We start from the raw sequence: 21,282 nt of genomic DNA, 5'->3' as shown, positions 1-21,282 counted from the left end.
AAGGACCTTGTTTCATACATTCAAAATTTATCAGAGGCCATATATTGATAAACACACAGTAGGTATTTAATAAATACTTGTTCATTCAGACTCTTAGATGATTAGAGCAGAAAAACTTTAGTGACTATGTAATGATTTAACTCTTTCATTTTATGAGGAATACCGAATGAAGTTCAGAGTTTCAATAATTAACTAACCAATAAAAGTAAAAAAATTATCCCAGTGTCTTAAGTCTAAGAAATTAACTGCACTGATAAAAATATGAAAGCAGAGTGATTAAAAGCAGGAGCATTCAAGTTTGGAAATAAAATTTAAGGAAAGATGGATAATGGCTCAGAGAGAAAGGAAAATTAATGCTGAGAAAAGAAGTTGGTGTCTCAGAATGAGAATCCTCCATTAACTTATATATTTTCTCAGAGCTTACTTGGTTTTCACATATATAAATATAGATTTTATATATATAAATTTTATTTATTTGCATGTTTATTTATAAGGACTTTAAGAAACAATATTGGGGGCGCCTGGATGGCTTAGTTGGTTAAGCATCCAACTTCGACTCAGGTCATGATCTCACAGTCAGGGCGTTCGAGCCCCACATTGGGCTCTGTGCTGACAGCTCAGAGCCTGGAGCCTGCTTCGGATTCTGTTTCTCTCTCTCTCTCTCTCTCTCTCTCTCTCTCTCTCTCTGCCCTCCCTTGCTCCTGCTCTCTCTCTCTCTCTCTCTGAAAAATAAACATTAAAAAAAATTTTTTTAAAGAAACAATATTGGACTGTTATTTAAGTTATCAAAGGCAAGGGTACTTGGGTGGCTCAGTCGGTTAAGCGTCCTGTTTCAGCTCAGGTCCTGATCCTGGTTTTTGTGGTTTTGAGCCCTGCATTGGGCTCTGTGCTGGCAGTGCAGAGCCTGTTTAGAATTCTCTCTCCCACTCTCTCTGCCCATCCCCTATTCGTACTGTCTCTCTCAAATAAAAAAAAAAAAATAATAAGTTATCAAAGGCAAAAAGCTTAAAGTCACGATGTTTAAATCAGTTTTTTAAGGTTTATTTATTTTTGAGAGAGAAGGAGAGAGAGGCGGTGCGTGCGCCAGCGGGGGAGGCATGGGTATAGGGTGGGCGACGGGAGGATCCAAAGCAGGTTCCACGCTGACAGTAGCTGAATCCAAGAGCTTGGAGTGCAGAGCTTAAACTCACCAACTGTGAGATCATGACCTGAGCTGGAGTGGGACACCGAGGTGCCACATGACTGTCTATAATCTATACATTCTTGGTAAAAATATCACATGCTGATAAATTCACATGGGATGGCTATCTTTATGCCTTTGTTATTATCCACTTAAAACCTGCCGGTGGGAAGAACTATAGTGTCCAAGTCACTTTGTTTTGATAGTCATACTTCTAATTTGTAAGAAAAATACATACTATTTTTAGTATTTTCATTTGCATTGCAAGTCAGTTTCAAAAGCAATTTATAAATATATTTTGTATTTGCTCAAAGGTATAACTATCCTATGCTGACCCCTAGGACACTGTCAATCTTAAATATACAATATAGATAAAAATGTATACCCACAGGACATAGAGATAACAATACAAAATACAAACAATAAAAAGCTGTTTGGTGCCTCAGTTTTCCTGCTCATAAAAGAGATACTTCCTTTTAGACTACTTGAATTTATACTTCTCTGCTTACTAGACACGCTGAGCATTTCTTCTCATTCTTAACATGTCAGAGAGAGCACAGTCTTTGATTTCTGACATAAGGCAGCACTCAGTAAAAATACCAAGTCTTGCCACTTTCCCTTATGAAATTATGTAATGTTCATTTGTCTTTTGGGATATTCTAATTTATTACCAATTTGCCTGTGCCCTTTATGTAAGTGAAACAAACCTGACATGCAAACTATTTTCACTTTAATTTCAGTTATTTTTCCTGTTGTATAAAAAGCTTTAAACACCCAAATCTGTGGCCATGTGTGTGCTTTCCTCAATTGTTTTAGAAATGGGGAAAATTAACACCTCCAAATATTTGAAAATCACATCTCTTTTTAAACTTTTTAAAAATAAATACTTAACTCCTTAACCCATCTGGAGTTTGAGGGTATCAGCTGTGGCTCTATATCAGTTTTCCTCCCAAATGCTAACCTGTTGTCCTTATGCTATTTTTAAGATTCCCAGTTTATTATATGACAAATAATTTTATATATAATTAGAGATGCTTCTAGGCCTATTATTCTGTTCTACGGAATTTGTTTCTAATTCATGAAATACACTATTGGCTTTATAATTTACTCATGTGGCTCCTTTTTTTTCCCCATTTCTGTTCCTCATATTATAATACAATCTACAACTTTCAAGCCTGATTAAATAATATTGCCTATTACCACTTTGTTTTTTGTTCTTAAACTGGAAGAGAATGTCTTAGCCAATAATTCTATCTTGAGAAAACCAAGATGCACACAAAATCACAAGGAAATGTTATTTATACTAATGTAAAAGTGGAAACAGCCTAAGTATCAAACAACAAGATTAAGTAAATTATGGCACATTCATACTAAGGAATACAGTTAATTTAAAAAAAATTAAGCCTTAGAAAAATATTTCATGTGAGGAAGAAATTTCATAAAGTATTAGGTAGAAAAAACGCAGTTATAAAACTACAAACATGAAAAACTTTCAGAAGAATAGAACATGTACCAAGAAATGTTAACACATGATTATTCTTTTTTTTTAATATTTTTTAATGTTTTATTTATTTTGATACAGAGAGAGACAGAGCATGAGAGGGGGAGGGGCAGAGAGAGAAGGAGACACAGAACTGGAAGCAGCTCCAGGCTCTGAGCTGTCAGCACAGAGGCTGACGCGGGGCTCGAACCCACAAACGTGAGATCTGACCTGAGCCGAAGTCGGAGGCTTAACCGACGGAGCCACCCAGGCGCCCCAACACATGATTATTCTTATGTATGGAATGTGATTTTTGTTTTAGTATTTTTCCAGACTTCTACCATGAAACAAGTACTACATTAATAACTAAAAATGACTTAAAAATCTTAGGGAATTTTGTAGTGCTTTCTCATTAACTAAACTCTAGGTTAACATTGGGTCGCTACAAAGTTAAAATAATAAAGAATTTACAAAGTGTTTGAAAACAAAAAACACTATCAAAGATACTGTAGTATCTATCAATAGGAAATAAATTTAATATAGATTCATTCATGTACATCTTCTTCCTGATATTTAGACTCTATTACAAGAGAAAAAGGAGACTTGGGAGCACACTGCTTCTAGTTACCATCATCTTTAGAGTTTCATTCACAAATGGTGGCCTATTTTTTCCTTGCCATGGTCTAGACAGGAAAAGAGCCCTCAAAAGAAGACTGAAGTTCTTTAATTTAACCCTTTGCTCTACGAGGGTAAAGCACACTAAACTCTTTATTGCTACCGAACCGTATGTCAAACCAGTGTTCTCTCACGCCCACAACACAGAGAGAAGCGTTCATAAACGTTTTCGGGAAACAAGACTAAGACAACTATATCAAAGCATGCGAAGTAAATGAAATAAGTAAGTAGATAAATAAGTACTTTGCTTGAAATGACTATTTTATACAACTGGAAATCTGAAAAGGAAAAAAAAGTACTAACTTGGGACAAAGTTCAAAGAACAGAAGAATCACATATGACCTTCTGGGTGGAGTGGTAGAAAAGTCAATAGTTGCACAATCAGTAGCACCTGTAAAAATGCTACTCAATTTGGTAACAGTAATTATTCTCCAAAGGAGGATGGACCTTGGAGAAAGAAATCCTATTAAAATGCTGGATATAATAAGAAAAACAGTTTTAAAGGAAAAAAATCATAAATGCCTTTGCCATGAAAAGTACTTTTTCAGATATGCAACACTGTAAATTTATGCAATTAGTATAACTGGTGAAGTATAATGATCTTCTAGAGATAGACATATGGGTACCAAGTGCTAGCGGGAAATAAAACACTAGCTTAACAGCCTAAAAACATGTCACTTTAAAATGACTACAGTAAAACGTGCTAACCTGCTAAGAACTATTAGCAAGCAAACATGACTCTTAAGACCACACCTCATTCCAGCTCTTCCCCCTGACAAAGTTAGCTCATTTTGTGTGAACTGCTCAAGAGCTAACTCTTCCAAAACAGTTGCAGAATGATGTCGAGAAAGTAAACAGACCAATTCTCCTGTAGCACGTTATTTCTCACATTTTCTCTAGTCCTCAGAAAAAGAGACAACTCTCCCAGGGAATCAGGTCTGAAATTCCACAAGGTGGTTCCAAACTTCTAACAGACATTCCTCTCTTCAATGTCTTGCCTGGGCTATCTTAGGAAATAATGCTTGTTGAAAATATATACTGTATATATAAGAGATGCTTTAATCAAAAGTACTTTGTATTACCAACCAAAAATCCTAAAATTAAGAAAGGCTAACAGGACTGTGTTTTTTCCCAATCACTATTTACATGACTGTTTTCCTCCAACTTGGGATTATTTAATGAAATCAAGAAGTATGCCACCCACATCTCACACTATAATAAGTAACACTCAACACTGAAAACAGAAAGTAGACAAAGGCAAACTCTGATAACAATATGAAGCAAATTCTAGAAACAATCTTCCAAAAATCATCTTCATTTTCTCTCTGTAATTAGTTGCTTACCTAGTTTTATTAAGAATTCTCGTTCCAAGTCTTGTACCTGCCTGATGGATTCTTCCAGAGATTTACAGAGTTTGATCTTTGGTCTCAGCAGTTCTAGTGTATCACTGATCATGTAATCTATGTCGATAGGAAATGGATGGTCTTTTGTCCAAACCTCCAAACTTTTCTTCCACCAAACATAACGCTGATAACAAATGAAAAATAAATTTAGCAATAATTATTAACAAAAATGTTTTAAAATAATAATCTGTATTGTGATGTTACCTAGTTATAATAACTAAAAGTTGTACAAAACACCTACATATGATTAATGATTCAACAATGATCCTAATCTACTTTCTAAGCCATTTGGTGATTTTAATTTGATTTTCTTTATTATAACTATCAAAAATCTTTTTTAAAGGCAAGGAAAAAAATCAGAAATAAAATACCAAATAAATTTCTAGGTACTGACACAAAGCAGAAATCCCACTCCCAACTCCAAACAGGGTTTAAATATTGATTTTACAAAACAATCCGATTCAAAGCCATAGTTTTGATATGTTTTTATCATTTTCTTTATACTGCCTGCTTTGATTTTAATTTAAAAAGGTCAATTAATGTGTTTGAAAACATGGTTTCTGAAATATATAAAAATCATTAATCAACATTAGGATTCATTGAACATCTACTGTGTATAGGACACTGTTTAGAGATCTTCCCTTTCTTCACCTAGTCTGGTGCCTTCATTCTATTTCATACTTGGTAATTCTTTAGTTTAAAAGCTAAAAAGCACAACCTAAGAATTTGCTTGTATATAAACAGGTATTCTTCTGGGTGCTTTCATTCTCCTCTTCCGGTCTGAGTGTGGATCTCAAGTGGGAGCTTATCAGAAATGCAGACTCTCAGGCCCCCACCCAGACCAAATGAATCATAATCTTCATTTTAACAATCCCTGCAGGGGGCACACACGCCTGCTGAGGTTTCGAAGCCCCGCTGCAGGCGGTACTTCCATGTGGCTTTCCCATACTTGACCGCACAGTCTCTGTCCCAGGGAACACTCTTCCCTCATCTCCCCATCTCCTCAGTATCTCCTACTGCATGTTTCTGCCTAGTAACCAATATGGAAAACACTTGGTCTCTTTCTGCTCCTGGATATTTCTAAGCGGCTCTTTTCTCAGTCTAGGATTTCAGAGCGAATGCAAATAAGGACACACTTCTGAAATAGAGTTTACTTTTGATGATGATAGTTACAGCTGACATTTTGTAGCAAAACTCTGGTTTTCAAAACAGATGGTCTCTTAGTCCTCACATACAACATGCAGTCAGACTCTGAAATTTGCAAAACTCCCCTCCCCATTTCTGAGTTACCAGTTGAGAAAATAAGGGAGTAACGAGCTGTCCTCTGCCGCACAGGCACAGTGTTAGAACAGTTATCAAACTGCTCCTCCCCAGAGTATTTACCCCCACCTAACACCAGCCACTATGTGGAGGCGGTATGATGCTTCAGAAATTAGTTTTAAATTTATTTTCGTCACCAATAAATAAATGAAGAAAACACTAACAAGAGATTATACAGAATGGAATGATCGTATAGAATTGAATGGTACATTTTTCAGTAACACCTGGAGAACTCGACAGTGAACAGCTAACCCTAATCAGTATTTATAACACTGTATTATATGGGAAACAGTGATTAGGTTACAACCAACCAACCTATAAGTTACCTTTTGGAACACCAACCTTATAGAAGTTATAGAACTGTCTCTATATTTGTATCTGAATTTAATTTATACTGTACTTACTCTAAATTATAAGTTTATATAATTAATTAAAATTAAGATACGGAAGGTACAACACAAGAATTTACCATGAATGAACAAATATTTTTCCTGAGTTGAAAGTTACATATTTTCCAAAAATGAGTTTTTTCTAAAAAAAAAAGTTAAATCGTTTAGAAACAAGAATTTTATATATAAAACGAGAACATAGATGAGTTAAAATGTTATCAGATGTACAAAAAAAATCACAAGTAACTTAATCCATAATCACCATACTAAATACCATAATCCACAAATTACTGTACCAAATTTATAAACTACTACAAAATAATTCCCAAAACTAATGATCAATTACTGTCAGTTATAAAAATGACAATGCAAGTAGAATGTTTATATAATAGAATTCAGCATATTTTTTTTTAAATCTCTAGAGAATCCTTGCAGGAGAAATAAATCTAATCAAATGATGAGCCCATCTTAGATGTGATATGTGAATGCTGTAGCATTTTTTCTGTAACATTTTTAGAGCCCGAGCAATGTTTACATGCCAAAGTGCATATTTCAGTTTACATACCTGAAAGTATACAAGGAAGCAATCAAGTTTTCGTTTACTAGACCCTCTGTCAAAGTACTGGCCACAAGTATCCAAAATAGTGCACACTAGTCTAATTCTGAACAGGTGCTCAGGGGGGTCTAGCGAACTTGGAGAGCCATCAGGGTTAACACCAAATGAAGTGAAAGAATAAAGAGTTCTAAAAATAACAGCTGATTCCACCATTCGATAATTATAAAGTTCTCCTAAGAACTTGGCACTGCTGATACGTCTCTGATTAAACTTAGGTTGATTAACCTAAAGGGAAAAAACACACAGATTTTCATTAAAGAATAGTCAAGTAATTGAAAGGAAGTAAAATTCTCCTCTGTTACTTGATAATATCAATTACTGAAAGAACACTAAATAGAGGAAAAATAATGGGTTCTTTCCTTCTTTTGTAAGTAAGGTGATCATCTCTGGGTATCCTCTTTCTCTAAGACATGGCTATATTTACAATGTTTTAAGAAAAAGAACAAATTAAATACTAAATTTAGTATTAAGCTATCATTAAATGAGTTGACAAAACGTTAAAATGTAACTCTCCCTATCAGCCCCCAAAACTTTTTTTTCTGTAATCCATGAATTATATACTTACAGAAATTCTTTACAGAAAACTGTTTACAGAAATTATTATCGAATTCTCCTAATTAAAAAGTTTACAGACTCCTAACACTTAAGTCCTAATTGTGCCCCCAGAAATAATAAAAATCTACTACACTCTTTTAACAGACTAAACTTGAGAAAGAGGCAAAAACCTCTCCAGCATTAGCCTGCAAGACTAGGAAATCTGAGACAACACAGTTAACTAAGAAAACACTAACTCTGAAGAAATAATAGTAAATTGACATTATAAGGGGAAGGGAAAGGAAGGTTTTCAAATTATTATTTTTCAATAATCAAATTTAAAAGCTGTTTAAATTCTCCACAAACTCCAATTTGAAAGTACTCAGTACCTCCATTCCTAATCGAATATCTTCTAAAACTCCATCCACAACATGGATTCCAACATCTTCTTGGTAGAGTACCAGTCCAGCTAAGAGGTTGGCTACACAATGAATACTATTATATTTCACATTCCAGATGTTTATCATACAACAAATAACATAGTCTTTCACTTCTTGGTCCTGCCAGGGCAACTTCCGCATCTGTCTCAAAACCTACACGAAGAGAGTTTTGTTTCAATTACTAACATAAGCACACAGTACTCCCATATACCCAGTAATATAGTTATTTTGATTGTGCAGTCATATAATTTTCAAAATGAAAAACACTTTACAGATCCTCTACCAGCCACATGACTTTAGAGACAGGAAAAGTGAGAGTATTTTTCTTATTGGCAAAATTTATTCACATTTGCTCCTAAATTGATTCACATAAAGTCTCTAAATTTCCTAGAGTTTCCAGATCTTCAACACAAGCTAATGATATCTACTCCTAAAATCAGATCACTAAAAAACAACACACCCAAGGTTTACCAAAAATATTTTCTTTTGCGTATCATTAATGTAAATACTCTGACACTTGTTATGAATCCAAAAAAATGTCCAGTAAATTAAAAAAAATTTTTTTCCAGTAAATTAAACCTAAAGTCAATTGGTTAAAAGATTACTTAAAATGGAGGGTAGAACATCAAGACATTACACAGCATCCTGTTTCCTCATGGGCAAAGGGGGGGGTAATAAAAGCACTTATTTCATAGTATGTTGTAAAGATTAGACAAATTAAAACATGTGAGATACACAGGAAAGTATATGGCTCGTTATAAGTACTGCATAAAAGTCAGCCATTACTATTTCAAAAACTCTACTGGTAATGAGATGATGAGCAGAGCTCTCCCTATAATCAAGTTCCTTTCATTTTTATTGTGGAAAAAAAAAAAAAGACTGCAAAGCACTCCTTCCTTCTCTACTCTAGAGCCACGATCCATTATTTAAACTTTTAGCCAATTCGAAAAGAGCTTTCAAATTGCTTGTTTGAAACAAGTACTGTCTCTGACGCTCTGAAAGCTGAGTCCAATTTCCAAAGTCACACGTATAATGCTAGCATTACTGCACGCCTTTTTCCCCCTGCACAGGTTTACTCTGTCCAGAAGTTAATTTGTTTTACATTTTTTTCCTAAAGAGAAAAAAGTTCAGTGTTGTTTCAACTTGTAGAGTTAAGCTTGAAATGTTCTGTTCAACATCTTACTTCAAAGCCAAGTTTTTGACAAGGTAACTACAATAATTAAGAAAATAGGTTAGTAGTTCTTAACCTTTACTGGAAATTGACCCCTGCTAAGAATTTAAGGAAGATTACAGACATTCCCTCTAGAAAAATAAACAGTCCCAGACATTCAGAATTCTGAAACTTCAGAGGGCCGTAGACCTCTGAAGCCCATTCAAGGTTATGATCCCCTATACTGAAGCAAAATATTTAGTCAAACTGATTATAGAATGAGAGACATAGTAATTACAAATATAAACAGCACCAAAATTAAAATGAAAAGATTGCCACTTCAGAGTAAAAATCATAAAAGGAAAACAAAATATACATCCTATATGTTATGTATCATATGAATTCTATTTTAGGATGACTTGTATAGAATCAACCACAGTTAAACCTGGGATTTAATCTTACCTTTCATAAACTTCAGTGATGAAATTTAACAGCTCTGCTTCAAGCTCTCCATTTACAAAATGTGAATAATGCAAGTTGCTTGTATTTCTTATCTGTACTTTGTCAAACACTAAAGCAATTTATAAACAAACTGATCTAGGGAAGCTGAAATATATGTTCCTGACCTAATACAATCTACTGAAAGGGCTAAAAGGAAAGTGCACTGCTCTTAATACTACTATCATTAAGATGAAGAAGAATTAGTTTGGTTGAATATTCCACAATCTTTTCTTTTTTAAGTTTCTTTTTTGAGAGACTGAGACACAGTGCAAGCAGGCGAGGGGCAGAGACAGAGAGAGAGACAGGGAGACACAGAATCAGAAGCAGGCTCCAGGCCCTGAGCTGTCAGTACAGATCCCAACGAGGGGCTTGAACTCTGAACAGCAAGATCATGAACTGAGCTAAAGTCAGATGCTTAACCAACTGAGCCACCCAGGCGCCCCTGAATGTTATATAAGCCAAAAACTCCCACAAATCTCAAATTTACTACTGCTTTATGATTTCGATGAGATTTACCTTCTCAGTGGTAACCTTGGAGAGATCCTTGTACAAAAGTTTCCGGACATATTCCTGGAGAGGAGGACGTTTCTTTTTCACTGTTTTTTCAGCTGGAGGTGGGTTGCAGTAGTAATACGCATTCTCCACCATTGTGACGTATCTTGCATCAAGGTGCATTGCTTGCTTCTTTCTCATCATTTGTTCCTAAAATAAAAAAAATTTAGTCAAAATGATTTCATTCTAATGCTTATTCCCAAACAAAAAAAGTCTCTCTCTCTCTCACAGATAAATATTAGGGGTGCTTGGGTGTCTCACTTGATTAAGCATCCAACTTCAGCTCAGGTCATGATCTCACGGTGTGGTGTGTGAGGTCGAACCCCGTGTTAGGTTCTGTGCCAAGAGCTCAGAGCCTGGAACCTGCTTCAGATTCGGTGTCTCCCCCTCTCTCTCTGTCCCTCCCCCATTCACACTCTGTCCCTCTCTCTGTTTCTCTCAAAAATAAATACTAAATAGCTTAAAAATTTTTAAAGAAATAAATTGTTTTTCTTCATTTTAAATGTCATTGGCACAGAATGTTTAGGCTCACAACTAGATTAAAAAAAATAGCTGATCTAAAGAAAATGACACAATCCAGACTTCTGTAGCAGCAACACTGATATAATGACAGCATAGGCCTTGGGGAGCTCCCTTTAACACTAACACCATCACTCCCTCCACCACCACATTACAAAAGGTCCCAAGACTGCAAGGGAATGCATGGATACTATCAATAAGCATAACACCTTAATTGCTTAGTAAACTTGATGGCCATTTCAGTATCCTAATTAGCTTAAGAAATAACTTCTACCCTAAGTTATTTTTTAAAGCTTATAGTTCTTTTTAAAATTTTAATTTTACATTTTTAAAGCTTATATTTTATATGCTATGGCACTTAACAATGGCTTCTTTGAACATCCAAGAACATCCACAACAATGGCTCTGATATAACAGTATTAAGAGCACTTTTTCACTTGGGGTTCAACTTAATCCTCATTTATAATCGTGTGAACTCACTGGCGTCCAAGTGAGAAAAAGTCCTGCAGCTCTCCTGGACTAGCCCCAGCACGTAAATATGCAAGATTCTACTTTATGTTGTTCAGCAAGATCGCAGGCACAGGGCAATACAGTATTTCTAACTCTTCAAGTCAATCAAGAACCTCACGCTCTTGCTAGCATCCTCAAGTCCTTACCAAAAGTACACTGGTCCTCAGGTGCGATTCTGGAGATCTGAAAAGAAATCTTCCACATGTTTCCAGTAGAGTACATGCCATTTCAATATGGTGATGGGAAAAGTCTGATAGAAGCATCTGTAATAATAATGATGATGAGAGAACACAAAGACAACACTTCAGTCCTATTAGAGAAAGAAAATACAGATCTACTGTGTGTAACAATTTTAAAAATATCAGTGTGAAAAAGGCTAGTCTACTTTAGCTTAACAAGATTCATTGCTAAGTATCTTTTGTGTTCAGACGCAAAAATTTAACCTAAAAACTTCAATATATTTAATGCCTTTCCTTTCAGATAAATACATGAAAACTAAATGATTATTAGATGCTATGTATTTAAATATCTGCAACATACACAGCTAACATTTTCCAAATGGCTTTTTTGTTTTGGTTTATATGATATTTACTTGTAAAATTCTGACTACAACAGGCTCATTGTATGAGATTTACAAACACACCACATTACTATAGCATTTAAGTATTTATCCTACCAATCTTTTTCTGTTTAAAAAATTTTTTTTTAATATTTTATTTATTTTTCAGAGAGAGACAGACAGACAGCATGAGCAGGGGAGGGTCAGAGAAAGGAAGACAAAAAATCCTAAGACAGGCTCCGGGTTCTGAGCTAGCTGTCAGCACAGAGCCCAACATGGGGCTCGAACCCAAGAACTGTGAGATCATGACCTGAGCCGAAGTCGGACGCTTAACCGACTAGCCACCCAGGCACCCTGTTACCAATCTTTTTCTATTTTCTAAACCAAAACAGATTCAAATATACCACATCATTTAATAACTTTTTTTTAGCTATTATGACTATTTGGCTGTGTCCTTATTTATCCTTGTATGCCATGACGTAAACAGGACATATGTGTGCATAATACGAACTACACTAAAACTTCAATGATTCTTATTTATTGAATATTAAAACTGCTTACAATTTCTTATTAAACAATTGTGTACTTAATTGTTAAGTACTTAAAAATACTTAAACATTCTTGTAGATAAATGTGTGCACACCTTTATGATTATTTCCTTAAAACAAACTTATAGAAATGGAATTTCTGTGTCAAAGAAATGTATATCCTTCCTATGTATTTGTAATAATTACTATGAGAAATCTTTAACAATCCCTCTTCAAATGCTATGCAGAGCTTGCCTAAATGTACTTTGTAGTCACCCGAGACGCTCCAGGTAGGTTTAGGAAACTTAACTCCTTGAATATTGACAATGACCATTAGTATTTTAAACACTCTTAGGAAATCAGTCAAGAAACTGAGCAAATTTGTTTAACTCAGGGTTCTCCAAACGTACTTGAATCTATGAGACTCACTTTGTGTAATATACCTAATAATATCCCTAGGAAATCAATTTGATACAGAATTTGTTACTCTTAGTAATGATCAATTCCAAATGTAGAATTATTCCCTCTATGGTATAACAGCTTTACCACATATAATTATTTATTAACTAATTTCTTGCTTAATTCCATTGTGGACAGAAAACATAATGTGAATAATTTCAGTCTTCTCTAATTTGTTCGGATTTTTTAAAACGTTTATTTATTTTTGAGAGAGAGAAACAGAGAGAGAGTAAGAGCGAGAGCGAGCATGAGAGGGGAAGGCGCAGAGAGAAACAGACACAGAATCCAAAGCAAGCACGAGGCTCTGAGCTGTCAGCACAGAGCCTGATGCGGGGCTCAACTCATGAACCGTGAGATCGTGACCTGAGCCGAAGTCAGATGCTTAACTGACTGAGCCACCCAGGAGCCCCTAATTTGCTTAGATTTTAATGGTTAATTATGGTAAATGATCCATGTACATCACAAGAGACTGTAAATTCTGATACTGCTGGGCACAGTGTCAGTCAGACCCAGGTTCTTGTGTTCCTCAAATCTCTGTATGTGTACTGATTTGGTCTGCCTCTTTGTTCAGGTAGTGAAACATGTTTCTAACTGTCACTATTTGTGAATTTGTTTATGTCTCCTTTCCTTGATTTTTGCTTTATATATTTTGAGGCTACCTTACTGGATTCGCAACAATTCAGGATGGTAATACTTTGTTAAAATTACCTATTCATCATTATGAACTATCCTTCTTTATTTCTAATAAATTCTTCGTGCCTTAACTGCCTGATAATAATGAATTCTTGTAGATAAATTTTATTTAGTGCTTCCCTGGTATATTTCCCCCATCTTTTTACTTCAGCCTTTATGGTCTTCATATTTAAGGGTATCTTTCACATAGGCAGCCTACAGCGTTGTTTTAATCAAGTCTTATATTCTTCAGGCCTTTATGTATTTTGTCCTTTTACATTTCATGTAATTACTGTGATAGCTGCATTTCTACCATATTATTATTTGTTTTCTACTCTGCTCATCTGTTTAATGTTTCTTTTTACTCCTTTCTTATCTTCCTTGACATAAACAAATATTCCTTACTTATTTCATTTTTTCCAGCATTTATAAGCAAAACTTTAAATTTGTCTATTAAAAATAACTCAAGGGGCGCCTGGGTGGCTCAGTCAGTTAAGCGTCCAACTTCAGCTCAGGTCATGATCTCACTGTTTGTGGGTTCGAGCCTCGCATCGGGCTCTGTTCTGACAGCTCAGAGACTGGAGCCTGCTTAAGATTCTGTCTCTCTCTCTCTCTGCCCCCTCCCCAGCTGGCATTCTGTCTGTCTCTCCTTCGCAAAATAAATAAACATTAAAAAAGTAATAAAAAAATAAAAATAAAAACAACTCAAATAATGCAGCACTAACCTTTAGACAATGTAGTGTATCATTTTTTGTGAACATCTTAAATTTAGTTAATTCTCCAATAAATCGAACAGTTTTGTTCTTTGTTTCAATATTGATCTGGTCCTTTTTTCGTACCTATAAATTAAGAGAAAATACATTAGAGATCAACATTTTGAAATCTCTGTGATAAGTGTTATTTTATTAAGTCTGCATTCACCCTAAATATTTTAAATAAATTTGGGTAAATTTCTTGCTATTCAAAATACTTTCAGTTAAGGTAGTATGAGCTCTTCGGAACACAAGTGCTGGGATGTGATTTGCAAACATTTCCATGGTCAAATAATTTGGGAAACGAGGCGCTTTATCAGGCTTAAACAGGTTTTCAAATAAAGAAGCCTGTTTAACTCAATCATTCTCAAATTTATTTAGCAATATAAGCCCCCTTTCGAAATGTTAGCAAGAACTAGTTAACATCCCATTAAATTAATAAGGAACACATTTAAGGAAATGCTGCTTTAAAAACAGTAAGTACCAAGAGCTCACTTAAGCAAAAATATTATGAAACCTTAGTATTTTTCACTTAATGAACTACAGTCTGCAATTTTTATTATAATTTCATTACGGTGAAATTACCGATATAATTATTATCCTTTTTTATCACCAAAGTTGTATATCAAATTTCAAATCCTTTGCCAATATAAGGCCTCTAACTTAGGGACACATTTCAAGAAATATTCAATACAACAAAATCCTCTTACAACAGTATAGTGCAGACAGACAGAGCAAGATAAATGTAAGCAGATTGCATTTTCATCAAAAACTTACTGTCTAGAAACCTATGTGAACAGTGACAATAACATGGTGGTGCCTTGTGCTCGGTCAGTGTGCTTTTTCAAAATACTCTATATTATCCAATTGTTCAATATGGTGGTGACTGAAAGGTTTTTTCAGTGTTTCCTACAATTCCAGGTTACTATCCTATCTTATTTGTACCACACAGCCGTTATAATTCTGATTTAGTAATTAAAATAACAAAACAACACAAAACTCTCAAATGACTTGACAAAGGATCAACACTAAAATCCGTCTCCTAGTTAGTACTTGAGGATCCACTACTAGTATGCACTGCATTTTAAAATAAGGCCAAACCTTACCAGCAGCTGAATAATTCATGATAATCATTTTATAAATACTAAACTTCTACATAGAGAGTTAACACTTAAATTTATCATCTTCAATTAAGCAGTGGTAGGTGTTTAGATCTTTTAGTTCTTCAAAGGTAATTTTTAAACAAAACTTGTTTGTTTACTCATTTAAAAAATCAGAGCAAACTCAGAGGCTCACTACAAGAATTTATTAAAGCATCAATAAAACTTCACTGATTAAAAATAAAATCATAAAAGTCAACTTCTAGAACTTTTAACCTTGACTGTTTCAGAAATTCAGAAAAGAGCACAGCTTTGTAAAGATCCTTTCACAAATAAATGTTTGTTAAGCACTGCATATGAAAAGTTCCTCATAGTGATTTAGCTTATTATCTAGGATACATTAAGAGTACAGACGCTGGACCAGATGTGCTAGGTTTAAACCCCAGCTCCATCACTTAATAGCTGTTAAACTCTGTGCCTCAATCTCCTCATCTTTAAAACGGAACTAATAAAAGTAACCAGCCTCAAAAAGTTGTCCTAAGTTAACTGATGTAAAGCACACACAACAGTGCCTGAGACCAGAAGGAATTCAATATTAGCTATTATTAATTTTATCCCTCTTTGTAGGTTAGTATCACTAATATGTGAACATTAAATATATGTTCACTGAGTGAACAAATAAGTGAAAATACTTTATGTTTATAAATGTATTGTAGTGATGCAAAAGAGCAAATGACCTATAGTCAGAACATCTGAGCCCTTGAGGTCATTTTGTGCCATTTTGGGGGGTACATGATCTCAAGATAACTCGCATAAATTCCCTGAACCTGTCAGCTCACTTGGAAAAATAAAGATAAAAATAAGGATGGCGATGGTGATGGAGATAGTGGTGGCAGTAACTTGACAACTACACTTCACTTGATTTCCAAGCAATTAATGAACAGAACAAAAGATTATACAACCTTTAAAATGTGTGACAGGTGTTTTAAATAACTGTGAAATGCTTCTCAGTGAGAAATAAACAATGGAAAATTGTATATACAGTATAAATTCATCAAAAAAAACTACAATAAACAAAAAAAACTACAGAGGAAAAAAGGTAAAGAAAATATACTACAAGATTAATAGGTCTGTTTTAAAGTGATGAAATTATGAGGTTTCCCCTCTTCTTTCTCATTTATATATTTTATGCTTTCTAAATAACCCACACTGAGCATGTGTTTCTTCTACAGTTGAAGAAACATGGAAACAAAACATGTACAAGGAAGCATTTCAAAAATGATATACTGAAGCTGAATCTTTATTGAGGGCGTAGGGCTGAGAAATCATAAATGCATTTTTAAAAATCTCTGGTTGCACAAGCTCCTAATAACTGCTCTGGAATATCATACAATTTTAAGTATTAGTGAGCATTGTAACTTTCAATGCATGTAACATAGTGTATCATCCACAATTATTTTAAGTATTACTGAACTTGAGATATACTCTAACATGGCAAAAGTATATAATTTTTATTGTTTTTATTATTTATTTACTTTTTTAAGTTTATTTTGAGAGACAGAGCAGAGGAGGGGCAGAGAGAGAGGGAGAGAGAACATCCCAAGCAGGCTCCATGCTGTCAGCACACAGCCCAATGTGGGGCTCAAACTCACAAACCATGAGATTATGACCTGAGTCGAAACCAAGAGTCAGATGCTTAACCGACTGAGCCTCTAGGTGCCCCCAAATTATATAATTTTTAAATAAAGTATGAAAAATCAATTATCTCATTCCTTCATTTACAGAAGAAAAAGATGGAGGCTTTTCAAAAGGCTAGAACTTATAAAAAAGACTAACCTACTCTGACTCCTCATTCATTATTTCCTAATCTCATATGTTGACTCCTTATGATCAAAAGACATGTCAAAACACTTCTGCAAAAGGTAATGAATAAACAACATAAAATTTTCTATATATATTTGGTTCAATGTCTCTTACAAAAGTTTACTTATATAAGCAATCATCTTTAGCAAAAATCCTTGCATTTATTAATGACTGCTAAAACTGATATCAGCTGAATAACTAAGTTCATAAACATTAAAAAAACTTTTCAGATAAGTCAACATATAGAAAGTAAGGATTTTGGAGGTCTATCCAAGGGAGATGGCCTGCCCCACACTGGCTCTTCAGTAACTTTACCAAAACAGATATTACACTTTGTCCTCTAGAATTTGCTCGTTTTGTTTTACATAAACTTTATTCATTTCATCATTCTAATTTTTTGGAAAAAAATACTATATGTTACACACTAAGTAGACACTGAGTCTATAAACAAGTAAATTTGCCTTCAAAAATTTTATTTATTTTATGCTACGGCCCACTGATCTCCAGGGTAGGGTCGGCAAGACTCCTGATCTACCACAGTGTGGTTTGAAAAAATCTTGGAACTTGTATTTGTTCTTAATATACACTTTTCAGTTTGTTTTTATTTTACAAATTTACACAAAATATTTGATACAATTGTAAACACACATAATTTATATATAAATATACCAAATTGGGTATGTGGTCAACTTATTTTACCACTAGAGAGGCTTGATTTAAAAAGCTGAAAGACTACTAATTTTAAAAATGTCAATTAGACTGAAATGCTCATGTCTAAATAATAGCTGTCCCTCCATTATTAAGGAAGTCGGTTTCCTTAAAAAATTGAAAGTTGAAAATTTGGAAAGCATGGAAAACTAAATAGGAAAAAATATTATTTACTGGCCCTTTCCAAAGACAACTACAGCTGAAAATACTGATATGCAATCCTTTTCTGTTCTTTACTTTCCAAGCATTTTAACAACATAACCATAAATTTATTATGTTTAAGAATTTACAGGTTCCCTTTTTTCTTTTCTTTTCTTTTTTTTTTTTTTTTTGCCAAAAGAAGCGCTTTCTCTATTTTATGAAAATTTTGGGGGAAATATTACTTCCAATGGCTCTATCTCATTTCAGCATTGTGATTATATAACCATTTTCTTAATTCACTGTTGAGCTTTTAGATTATTTTCATTTTTTTCTACTATAATTCATGATGTGAATAAAACTTTTCTGGACAGATCAGATTATTTACTTAGGACAGACTCTCAAAGCTGTCCAATATATAAATGCCTCAAGGATCTTGAAACATACTACCAAATTCCTCCTCCAAATTCTGACCTCAAGTATATGTGGTTTCTCATTTCTGTTACCTTTACTAATTTGTTGGTCAAACAACAGCAGCAGATCTCTGTTGTTTTAAAAGTCGAATTTCTTTGACTACTATCTAAGATTTCTTTTTTTTAATGTTTTTTATTTATTTTTGAGAGACAGAGAGAGACAGCGCTAGCAGGGGAGGATCAGAGAGAGAGGGAGACACAGAATCTGAAGAAGGCTCCAGGCTCTGAGCTGTCAGCACAGAGCCCGATGCGGGGCTCGTACCCACAAACTGAACTGTGAGATCATGACCTGAGCCAAAGCCGGACGCTTAACCGACTGAGCCATCCAGCTGCCCCTAGATTTCATACAGTTTTGTTAAACAGGTTTATTTCTCAGATGAGGGGTTGTTTTTTGTTTTTTTGTTTTTGTTTTTTTAATGTTTATTTGAGAGGGAGAGAGAGTGAGCAGAGAAGGTGCAGCCAGAGAGGAAGAGAGAGAATCCTAAGCAAGCTCCATGCTGTCAGCACAGAGCCCGACTTAGGGCTCAAACCCACGAACTGTGAGATCATGACCTGAGGCAAAACCAAGAGTTGGATGCCTAACTAACCAAGCTGCCCGGGGCGCCTCTCGGGTGCGGTTCTTAAGAAGAGGGCAAATGTGATGAGATTATGACAACATGCTGGAAACTTGACAGAAAGCTGGGACAGGGAAACCTGAGTAAGATGCGATTCCCATCGCTCAGCCTATGAAGAGGAGATGCTAGTTGAGGAGGTGTTTTAGAAAATAGTACTAACAGAATTTGGTGAATGCTGGCTCCAGAATGTCCAAGGGGCAAAGGCAGGAGTATTCCTCTTAGTGATGAGAAAAAAGGAATACTGCAATTTTACAGATAGAATAGAGGTTAATATGAGGAAGTGAAGGACAAAGATGTTTTTAAGAGGTACTGAGATTTTTTTACGGACATATTTAGCTACAAGTACATGAGAACAGACTAAGCACCAAGAGAGAGGTTCTGGCAAGAAGTATGTATTTGAGGTTGCTGAGAAATCGAGGTCAACTGAATCCTGGGTAAAATGCATTCCTGTCAAAAAAAGAGGTTGAAGGGAGCAAAGTGTGGGGAATGTAAATATATAAACTCAGCTGGAAAAAAGTAAAAAATATTTTACTATTGATAAATGATATTGAGAATAGCAGTCATCAGTAAGAACCAGGAGAGAATGGTAGGAGACAAAGGATTATTATTATTATTATTATATCTATATCTGGGTACTGTGTGATGAACTTTATATCCATTTAGTTTAATCCATAAGAACAATCCCATTTAAAAAGATACCAGGATAAAAAGATACCAGTCTATACCACCTAAGTAACTTGACCAAAGTTAACAATGCTACCAAGTGGTGGAGACAGTATGACAGAAAAAAGAGGAGCCCAGCAGTTTAGAATCTGCCAGGACAACAACTAACATGGAGGGGTTAGGAGGACACTGGTGGTCTCTGCCAGGGTGGCCAGGATGGGAAGACAGAGGACAAATGTCTTCGAAGAAACAGAAGAGGCAAGTATACTCTAAAAAAACTCAAACAAGAAGCAAGTGAAAGAGGATAGGAGTGAGACTGGGAGACATTTTCTTGTTGCTTTTATTTTATTTTCATTTAAGGATGGGAAAGTTTTGAGCAGAGAGAGAGAGAGAGGCTGAAAAGTCGCTGGCAGAGTCTGCAGACCTGGGGCTGGGAAGACAGATCAAGGAGGAGGCAGACCTCAAGTCCTTTCTCTTCTCTCCCCTGAGCGCAGTGTTCCCACAGCGTTCTCCTAGAAGTCGGTCAGTCTTTGAGTTGTGATGGACCATCACATCAGGGACAATACCCTCAACTCCCACCCCAGTTATCAAAGGTGGGAGGGGAAGTATACATGAATAGAATATTCTTACTTTTAAGTTTCTCACCAAAAGCAGTAATTGAGCTTGGTCCAGCAACTTGTGTGTTGTGTAATTTCAGATGCCACCGAGGGCTATGTGCATATAACTCACATGATAGAGTCATCCCGGCTGCCAGTAAAACAGTTTCTTGTTCTGCATGATGGGATTAGATCTATCAACCAGAATATCACAACTGACTCATCAGTCCCTGAACCAGCAGCATTTACCAGAGCGTGTTCTCTGAGAGACTACATATGTGGCTCCTTCCAGGAGGTTCATAGCGCACATTATCCTATTAACGCTTTGGGAATTCTTGTAGTAAAACAAAACACAACCATTTAACTTTCTTGATCTCAGTGTTTCCAAACTTTTTTTGAAACACAGAATCCTGTCCTTGCTTAACACTATCCATAAAAATCGAAAACGTACTTTAGTTAAAACTGCCCCAGAAAAATGTTAGCCACAAATCTCACCTACGCTCCAGGCACGAAGCCTTTAGAGTCAACCACACCCCACGAGGTTCTCTCCTTCCTCTGAACTCAAGGCTCTCACTCTTGAACAATTCATGTGGCAATTAAGCATGTCATTCCTTATAATATTGAATATATTTAGAGTTTAAATGTTTATTTCATGCTTATTTTTGTATTTATGTCATGTCTTCCCAACTATGTTGTGAGATTCTAGATCTCAGGAACTGTTTCTGTTCTGAGTGCTCAGCAATACCAATTTCTGTATAACAAGTGCAATAAAGTGGGATATTGAGCACAGTAAATATTTATTTGCATTCTAAGCAACTTGCTATAAAGCTAAATCGTGTCAACACAATTTGTCCACTGGCTAACAGAATCACTTGAATTTCATGTCTTT

The 21,282-nt window shown here is 35.2% G+C and overlaps 1 protein-coding gene across 4 annotated transcripts in view; it reads right to left on the bottom strand.

The window, feature by feature from the left end:
* UPF2 (UPF2 regulator of nonsense mediated mRNA decay) overlaps positions 1–21,282 on the bottom strand; it is a 118,360-nt gene that overhangs the window by 33,086 nt on the left and 63,992 nt on the right. For all 4 annotated transcript variants that reach the window (XM_029953308.1, XM_029953307.1, XM_029953310.1 and 1 more), the window contains exons 10-15: positions 14,212–14,325; positions 11,416–11,532; positions 10,205–10,390; positions 7,987–8,190; positions 7,013–7,288; positions 4,679–4,862 (exon numbers count right to left, since the gene is read on the bottom strand). In XM_029953308.1, the coding sequence (XP_029809168.1) occupies positions 4,679–4,862; positions 7,013–7,288; positions 7,987–8,190; positions 10,205–10,390; positions 11,416–11,532; positions 14,212–14,325 (1,081 nt within the window). The remainder of the gene's footprint in view (positions 1–4,678; positions 4,863–7,012; positions 7,289–7,986; positions 8,191–10,204; positions 10,391–11,415; positions 11,533–14,211; positions 14,326–21,282) is intronic.

This window comes from Suricata suricatta, chromosome 10 (assembly GCF_006229205.1).
Source record: "Suricata suricatta isolate VVHF042 chromosome 10, meerkat_22Aug2017_6uvM2_HiC, whole genome shotgun sequence".
NCBI classification, from domain to species: Eukaryota; Metazoa; Chordata; class Mammalia; order Carnivora; family Herpestidae; genus Suricata; species Suricata suricatta.
This window is presented reverse-complemented; position numbering and strand designations above follow the sequence as displayed.